The sequence below is a fragment of the Artemia franciscana genome, chromosome 8 (genome assembly GCF_032884065.1).
Source record: "Artemia franciscana chromosome 8, ASM3288406v1, whole genome shotgun sequence".
Taxonomy (NCBI): Eukaryota; Metazoa; Arthropoda; class Branchiopoda; order Anostraca; family Artemiidae; genus Artemia; species Artemia franciscana.
In genome coordinates this window covers 7672611-7682077 of record NC_088870.1, presented here as the reverse complement: position 1 = coordinate 7682077, position 9467 = coordinate 7672611, and the positions used below count along the sequence as shown (strand labels likewise).

General features: G+C 37.1%; 2 protein-coding genes across 2 annotated transcripts in view; one reads left to right on the top strand and one right to left on the bottom strand.

Annotated features, from left to right (window-relative positions):
* The window catches only part of LOC136030601 (E2F-associated phosphoprotein-like), a 60437-nt gene extending 54333 nt beyond the window's left edge, over positions 1-6104 (top strand). The window contains exon 9 of the mRNA XM_065709670.1: positions 6045-6104. Within this exon, the coding sequence (XP_065565742.1) occupies positions 6045-6104 (60 nt within the window). The remainder of the gene's footprint in view (positions 1-6044) is intronic.
* A 183-nt stretch (positions 6105-6287) lies between these two features.
* On the bottom strand, positions 6288-7151 carry LOC136030600 (uncharacterized). The gene has a single exon (XM_065709668.1). It carries the CDS (start codon positions 7149-7151, stop codon positions 6288-6290), a length of 864 nt encoding a protein of 287 aa, XP_065565740.1.
* Positions 7152-9467: the final 2316 nt, after the last annotated feature.

The window sequence follows — 9467 nt, the reverse complement described above, 5'->3', positions numbered from 1 at the left end:
AAAAGCAGACAGAAAATAAAGTTTGTGAAAACACTCATTCCCTACAAGTCAGGTCTGTCAGGTCAGACCTGACAAGTCATGTCAGGTCTATAAATAGGAGACTATGAGTGATTTTTCCCTCTGACAGTAAATTTTAATCTAATAGAGTTGTCATCTTGTCCTTAATGGATTTTTTTTTTTAGCTCCATAGATCCAGCGACAGAAGAAGATACTCTAGCCGAAGCTTTAGGGAACTTCAGTCAAAATGGTATTATGATGAAACGAGAAGCGTCAAAAACCTTGACCATTAATTCATATCATCCTGTCAAATGTGGTGAATGTGGTACCGAAGTGGCAGTCTATGATCAGGATGAGATTTATCACTTTTTTAATGTGATATCTAGCTATTAATTTCTTTTGTCTTTTTTATACTAGTTTTAATATTAAAGATCGTCTTTAAAGTGCGATAATTTTTATATCAGAAAAAAAAGGCAGATTTTCTTCGAGATATCGAGATATACATTTATTAAGAAAAGAAAACAAACACTATTCGCCAATCGCCTGCCAAGAAAGGCAATAAACTTGTAAGGGCAAGCGAGGTTATCACCCTCAGCTAATTAAAAACACATTCATATCACGCTACTCAATACAAAAGAAACTCAACTGATGAAGGAAGAAAGGAAAAAAAGAGAAAGAGGAAAAAAAACAAGAAGAAGACAGAGAAAAAAAATTAACGGAAAAAAATTAACAGCAAGTAAATCAGGGAAATGCCTTGAATACAATGACAACCTGGAACGGGGCTTACATCAAAATTATTCACGAGATTAAAGAAACTTCTTTACCCGTGACTTGAAAGCCGGAAGACTAGGCACATTTTTCACAACCTCGGGCAAAATATTCCAAACATGGGGGCCATAATGGCGAATCACAAAAGATGCCCGAGCAGTACTCCTAAACTCATGAGTAAAGTTATCAGCTTTTCTTGTATTATGATCATGATGGTCTCTATTAAAAGTAAAAAAGATTTTCAAAAGCAGGGTGAGCAGGCGATTCAAATATTTATACGAGAAAATCGCAGCTTGGTTATCACGAATTTGGGATACATCCATTAACTTATTCTTTTTAAAATGCTCATGAGCAGGAACATCATCAGAATCATAAAATTCCGATAAGAATTTTACAGCTCTATTCTGAAGTTTTTGTACCCTTTTGAAACATGTTACAAAATTACTTGCCCATATAGAGCATCCGTAGCCAATATATGGACAAAATATAGAAAAATAAATCATTTTAGAATCTTTTTTGGACTAGATTTTAATTCTTCGCATCACCCAAGACCTCTGCTTAATTTTTCAGCTATAGCATTTGAATGGTTTTTCCACGACAGGTTTCATCAATTAAAAACCCCAAATATTTGTTGTTGCTACTCTTTTTATCACATTTCGTCGAACCATTATTTGATCATTGCCAACACTTGACGAAAGTCTAGAGAATATCATAAAAGAAGTTTTAGAAAAGTTTAGGGTTAACAAATTTTGTTGAGAAAAAGTTAGAAATTCAGAGACATCATTATGAATTGTATTATACAAAACATCAAGCGAAGGCGCAGCTAGAAAGAGCAAAGTGTCATCTGCAAATAGGATGACATTAGCCTTCGACAGGTAATGCTTCATTCGATCAATAAAATTGATGAAAAGGAGGGGTTCCTGGATTGACCCTTGTGGGACCCCGCACTCTATTTTACTTTTTGAAGATAAAAATGATCCATTCTGTACTATCTGATACCGGTCGTGTAGATATGATGAAAACCACTCAAGGCTTGAACCTCTCACCCAATCGAGGCAAGAACTTGAATAAGCCCTGGGTAATTCACATCAGAAACTACTCTCTCTCTCTCTCTCTCTCCCTCTCTCTCTCTCTCTCTCCCTCTCTCTCTCTCCCTCTCTCTCTCTCTCTCTCTTTCTCTCTCTCTCTCTCTCTCTCTCTCTCTCTCTCTCTCTCTCTCTCTCTCTCTCTCTCTCTCTCTCTCTCTCCTCTCTCTCTCTCTCTCTCTCTCTCTCTCTCTCTCTCTCTCTCTCTCTCCTCTCTCTCTCTCTCTCTCTCTCTCTCTCTCTCTCTCTCTCTCTCTCTCTCTCTCTCTCCTCTCTCTCTCCTCTCTCTCTCTCTCTCTCTCTCTCTCTCTCTCTCTCTCTCTCTCTCTCTCTCTCCTCTCTCTCTCTCTCTCTCTCTCTCTCCTCTCTCTCTCTCTCTCCTCTCTCCTCTCTCTCTCTCTCTCTCTCTTTCCTTTTCTCTTTCTCTGTCTTTCACCAGGGAAAAATTCTTGAAATGTGGATCTATAAAGCTCATACGGTATTCCTTTGTTTTTATGGATTTTTATTTTTAATCGGTGACCATTGATCTACAGCTAGGTTTAACCCAATCTGGACTCACTGGGGAAAGGGGCAATGGGTACATTGAATGTCTGTTCTCAGTCCCACTTGTTCTTACTGATATTTTCTTGGCTCGCAGAAAACGAATTGCTAAATAGCAGAATATTTGTGACAATTCGTGATAACAGTTGTATTTGGCATGGAATATTAAATATGCTGCTTATATGTAAGGTAAAAGGTAAGGTAAAGAATACGTCATTAGACATTACAGTCCCTACCAGCCGTGCTGATCTCCTTTTCTTGGCCCTTCACCCAGGAAGTGCAATGGAGGGTTAGGGACCAACCATCCTGTGCTTTCGCACTCCTTCCTGTTCACCCTCCCCAGATTTCTCCAGTTACCCATTTAGAGATGGGTCGACTCACGCCACTGACCCCCCTCCCAAACTAAATAATTTGTTACACTAGTATTCGAACCCTCGCCCTCTCAGACAAAGGATCCCGAATCCAGCGCATCAGCCTACTTGGCCCTACTTACATGTAACCTACTTAGATTACAGGATCTTAAATTTTGGAGGTTAAACTAAGAATAATGAGGGCGAAGAGGTTTTGTTAGGTAACGAGAAATTAAATAAAGTCAATAGCACCACTTATCCTGCCTGGGTTCAATTATTAGCAAAGATGGTTGGTTAGATGCGATGAAGATGTAAAAGATAGAATAGCTAGTTAAGGTGCAGGTTTTTTTTCAATTGACAAAGGGTTGGGACAATAGGAAGATAAGGACATTAAAATACCTTCCCAGACGTACTATAGACTCTAGATCCATCCCTAAAAGTTTCATTTTCCAAATCCAACCCCTCTCCAATATAGAAAAACGCTCCTAAACTAGAACTTAACTGTTATTTTCATTATTCTTAATAAATCTCAGTTACCTCCTTTATCTACAAATCCAGTAGACATTGTCAGTTGTGATTCAACCTAAGAATTTTGGTTGCACTACTGCAATTCTGCTGGGCTTTCCCAATAGGCAAAGCCCATATAATGTGAACAATCTCAGTTGCACACTTGTCGCAAAGTCCTGTGGACAAAATTGCAGTTTTTCTTTGCGAAATTGCTAAGATTTATGTTGGTCACAAATCTTTCAATCGCCTTCAAATGGTTCATAGAACTGATGGACTACTTCAATTAATCTTACTGCATACCTATCTTACAACGAAAATTAATTTCCATGAATGTTTGAAAAAGCCACAAGCCCCTTGAAAACGTTGTCACATCATTGTTTTTGAGCTGGCTCCTTTTAACAATTTCCGCAAATTTTGGTTCAAAATAACATTTTAGTATTAAGACTAATGAAAAAAAAAAATTATTACAAATCCTGAATCAGCAACGAACAACATTTTTTTTTCTAAATAGCCAGTTTTTTTTCAGAAATGCATTTTAAAACTTTTGGTTAATGTGGGCTGTTTTGAGCACCTTTAGCATGAATATGTAGCTAAAGGATTTCTGTTTTTTTCTAATTTCTTTAAAACAAGTTTCATATTAACATTTTGCTATTAACACAAATGAAAATAAAAATTACTATTCCTAAATCAGCTGCAAATGGCGATTTTTTTCAAGGGCCAGTTTTTTAAAACAAGATTTACGCTTTTCTTTACTATGAGCTGATTTGCAGCCTTTTAGGGCTCATAAAAAAGTATAAAAGTAGGCATCAAGTGATGTATTCACTTTCATCTTTGTTAAATTATATTGTGAACTACAAAAGCACTCTAAATTATTTGAAAATATAAAAATTTACCCGAATATCAGGGAATATCAAATTGACATCGAGTGCATTTTTCAAACTTTGTTATTGGTGACAATTGGACAATTTAGAATTTAAAATAGCCACTTTGATGAAAGGGGCAAAATGTAAAATCCTAGTTTAGAGGCTTCCGGATAACTTGGAAATTAGTTGAGTTAAATGAATCTAACTTTTATGAACAAGTCTAAGGCTAAAAATATACACAAGGATGGTGTTGCCAAGCTATTTGGCTATGTCTGTCAATTTTTTTTTTATAGGGCTTAAAAAATTGAATACATAACAGATCATTACTATCTGAATTCTGAAAGTAAGTGTTTGGTAAAACCTCCAATCAATGTACTAAGCCTGCTGAGATACCTAAGAAATAGACATACCTTTATAGTCAGAATTTCATCCTAAAGTTCATTTGCATTTGAAACGAACTTTATCCCCCCCCCCCTACCAGTACGGAAGTATATAGCTAGGCTACCTTCAATTGTATATTTGCACGAAAAGTTTACACAAGTTACTCTGATTCAAATTGATTTATCAGTTTGTCAAAATATTAAAAAAGCTGTTGCAATATACAATTCAGGGTATATATTTCAAAATAAGGAGGGAAAATGTAGGATTAAAATCCACTTTTGATTCTGACAGATGTTATATTTGGTTTGAGGTCAAGATTCTGATTATATTAGCTGTGTCAATAGTAAGTTAATTGAAAATTTTTCAAGATGTTTCACCTTAATTTTAGATCTTCTATCTTTTTTCGTTAGATTTAGTTTTGCAATGGCAATTCCTATTATTTTAGTATAATTTTAGCCCATAAAAAAACCTACAGGCCTTTAAAACCTTATAAATTGGGCAAAAGTGTAAGGCTCAAAAGACTTTTCCTGTGCCTCATGTGAGCTGAAGATCTATTTGGTAAGGTTTCACTTTTAAAACATGAAGATTGTTAGTGGCTATTAAATGTGATTGCTCTGGAGAGAGCATGATGTGAATATAGGTGCTTCAAAAGATTAGGTAAACCCAATCTTTTGGGTTTACCAAAGATTGGGTAAACCCAATCTTTGAGAATAGCAGCTCTAAATACTATGGAATAATAAGAAAGACATTTTATGCTCATTTTTATGGCTTGATTTGTTTTTGACGATTCATATCGTTCCCCCTAATGGTCTTATATAGCTGCAGACTAAACAAAAAAATGATGAAATCCGTATCTTATAATATGCAGCAAGTATTATTGAATATTATTTCCTTGTCTTTTTCATTGAATTTTATCGGTGTTTTTGTGAATCACAGTTCAGTAATAAAATCTTTTCCTGATTTATAATTTCAAAATAAAATGTGGCTGTTTTCTTACAATTCCTAAGATGCATTCCGCAAATTTCAAGACAGTAATAAAATGATTTGCATGTTGACAAGAGTTGCTGACATAAAAAGTAAATGAAAGAAAACCAAAAATTCATGAAAAAGGGATTCGATGCAATGTTAGACAAATTTTCAACATATAATGCTTGAATCTATAGTATTTATCCATCCACTTATAAGTTATGGTTCATTGTGTGTCTTTGGTTTGAGTTTTTGCTGTTCTCCCAGGAGATCATTAAGGCTCAAGATGCATTCCTAAAGTCGTATTCACCTAACTCAATTACTTTCCAAGATATAGATAAGTCCCTAAACTCCAATTTAACCTTTTTAATATAATGTTTCATTAATTTACTTTGTAATTGCGTAAAATTCCAATTTAAAAGCCAAATATTTTCACTCTAGACATGCTCTTTAGGTTCCTTGTCTCTGATGCCGTGAATATGCTTGAAATACATGACAGTATTGGAGCTAATGAACTGTTATTCATATCCTATGTGCTGAGTGCATGATCTTAGACCCTTAGACCTTAAATCGTCCTTTTCCTTCAGAGGCACCAAAGGCGTCTAAGAAGAGTGGCCAATCGTCTTTGTAACTGGTGGCAGCGATAATGTCTTCCCATTCTGGTTGTAGAGAGGCATGAAGTTGACGCAGGTTGCTGTTGAAGGTACGACGGAGTGTGTTTTTGGGTCGTCCTCTGTGGCAGGTGCCTTTGGATAGCCAAAAGAATGTTTGCTCGGGGTTCTGGTGTCGTCCATGCGTAGTACGTGGCCTAGGTAGCTCGATCTGCGTCTTTATATAGTTTCAGTGTGGGATGGATGGCCCGTCATGTTCCTTATATATACATTTGCGACTTTCTGGGTCCAGTTAATACCACGTAGCCTCCGGAGACAAGCGTTCTCAAAGGACTGGATTTTCCTCTCTTGGCTGAGATACCAGGTCTCCAATGCGAACAGGAGGACAGGCAGGACGTTACTGCTGAACAGGTGGAGTTTGAGCCGGAGAGAGAAAGTACTTGATGTGCATGCTTTATTAATTCTGTTGAAGGCGATGTTAGTCTGACCAATTCGGGCAATGACTTCTTTGGCTGTGGATCCTGTATTTTCGATGGTGCTGCCAAGGTATTTGAAGTTGACTACCTGTTCTTCATCGTTGTCACTGCATTTTATTTTCATAGGTGAGTCGCTTGTGGCCACTCCTTTGATTTTACTGACATTGACTTTAAGCCTGAATCCATCTACTTTTTGTTGAATATTCGAGAGTAGTTCCTGAAGTCGTGTTTTGCAGGTGTCAAGTATTGCAATGTCATCGTCAAAATTTAGGTAGCTGATCAGGCGATCATGTGGGCGGAGCCCAGTTGACTCGATGCTCCGCGATATATATTTGATGACCAGGGTGCCCAGTAGTGGCGATAAGACACAGCCTTGTTTCACCCTAGAGAGGATTGGGAATATACGTGATTTCCCCTCTGAAGTCCTCACACAGCTGGTTGTATCCTCGTACATGGCCATAATGAGTTTAACTATGATGTCAAGGATACAGTAATAACGGAGGAGCTTCAAAGGTGACTGGCGATCCAAAGAATCGAAGGTCTTTTCGAAATCTATGAAGATCATATATAGCTTGTTGCACCATTTGTAGCTTTCCTCTGTGAACATTCGCCAGGTGAAAATCAGGTCGGTACAGGAGTAATTTGGGCAAAAGCCATGTTGTTCGTCGCGGAGATATTCGTCTAGGTGGCATTGAATAATGGCTAGAATAATGTGGGACAGCAGTTTATCAGGGATAGAAAGAAGGCTTATGCCGTGGTGCCAGCTATTTCATAGTATGGCGTCACCCTTCTTAAACATCTTTACGAGCGGGCTGTGGCGCCAGTCTGAGAGTACTTTAGCTGTTAACGAGATGATTTTGAAGAAGTCTTTCCAATAGGAGACAAGAGTGTTTATGCAGTATTTCAGCATTTCTGCTTTGATGTGGTCGTCTCCTGGGGTCCTGCCATTTTTCAGCTTTTTGACTGCCTTCAATATTTCATCTTCGGTAGGAGGCTCAGTGATGATATCCAGCAGTATCAGTGAGGTTTCGGGGATAGAAATTGGCTCTTCTAGGCGTGGTCTGTTCAGGATTCTGTCGAAGTTTTTCACCCATGTCTCCTTCTTCTCTTCCAACCCGGTTATCAGCACGTCATTTTCATCCTTCGCAGGACCGTCAGTGGATTTCCTCTTCCCGACGATCTCGTTTTAGCTCTTGTAAACCGACCTGCTATCGCCATTCTTTGCAGCTTCTTCAGCTTTAGTGACCTTTGCTTCGTACAAGTGATGTTTATCTTCCCGCGCACACTTCATGACAGATTTGTCAATCAGTCTGTAATTCTCGTTTCTGTGGATCTGGTTCGAGTCGTGGGACAAGAGGAGCTGTAGCTTGGCGATTCTCCTTATTTCTACCAGATTCAAGGTGTGGTTTGATAGCCACTCGTCGTCATGTTTCTTGCGGTATTTGAGGGTCTTTTGCGCTGATTCGTTGTAGATATTCTTTATCTGTCCCCATATCACTTTTTTATCGTCTTGGTCTTCAAAAGACAGTGCTTCGAACTCCACAATATTTGGGGGCAATCACCCTACCCCCCTCCCAAACGACGCCCCTTGAAATATATAATGTTAGAGTGCACTATATTTGAAAAAAAAAGTTGAAGTCAAGTTAAGTGCTTTTAGGAATGTTTTAGATAAATATTTTATTATTTGTATTGTTGTTTTCAGAATTTTGTAGTGTTTTCTTGTAAGTAGGGCTAACTGTAAACTAATACCAACCAAACTAAGTAAAAAATATTAATTGTATTTCTTATGCCACTGCTGTATAGGTCAAATATATGGCTATTGTTATTATTTCTTGATGAATTTTTCTATTGTTTGAATGCATTGATGTCGCTTGTTTGTAGATAAATTTGTTTGAAGAAAACTGTTATGTATAATCCTAAAGGGGGTTATAACCTTATCTTGCTCAGTGGGGAGAAAATTTGTAAGAATAATTTCCTTCAGCACGGATATATTTTCTACAGGGGGGGGTGTTTTTCCTAGGGGTAAACGCCTAGAACCCTTTGGCTCTGAATTCTAAAGTTATGACAAAATAGTGCATCAATTTTGTTGAAAAAGCCACAATGGATTGTCCTCTTAATTCTAATTTATTTTTTCTAGCATCTTTTGAAAGTTGGCCAATGGCTGATGTTATCTCTTGGAGATTGGATTTAAGTCTATATCAAATTTCAAGTAAATTTTGTACAGATGAATTTACTCCAGGTTCATCTTACGCTGAAGCAGTTCAAGAAATATCAGCTGTTGAAGAACCTGCTTTAGATGTATTATTCAGTCATTAGTTCAAAATTTTTTTTTGTTAAATTAGCCTGCTCCTGTTAGCATAGTTTTTCAAAAATATAAGTAAATATTTTAAATTCTTGTTTTCTCTTTTTGTATGCTCTTCTCCTTTTTAAATTTAGTGTTTGCTTTTTTGAATATATGTATTTTTTTTTTCATGGCTATTAGCTACAAAATCATTTCCTGAAACAGTATCATTAATCTGTGTATAGCCTGAAATTTTCTATAAATGATTTGATGAGTTTTATTTTCTTTATTTCGTTTCTCTGTCTGTAAAACGCTTATAAATACTGTATACATTACATTCTCTATTGATGGTATCTTAGGGAAGAAAATTAGGTATGCTGCTAGAAATATTAGTAAAAAACTATATGTTATATAAATAGGAGAAAGGGCTTGTACAATAATTTCCCGAGTGATGAATTAAGAGGGGATAGTCAATCTGGACTTGTTCCCACATAAAAGAGCAAGGACGTGGGTAAAAAAAAATTGAGAAAATGAGAAGCCTCATTCTTGGATGTCAGTATTTTGTCCCTTGGTGGGGGGGTTCCAGTTGGATTTTTGTTGGATATCGGAACAGAACAGCGAAACCGCATTCGTTTTGAGCCG

Excerpts from the sequence above, each read along its gene's own strand:
- LOC136030600 (XM_065709668.1), bottom strand. The coding sequence starts at position 7,151 with ATGTTCACAGAGGAAAGCTACAAATGGTGCAACAAGCTATATATGATC.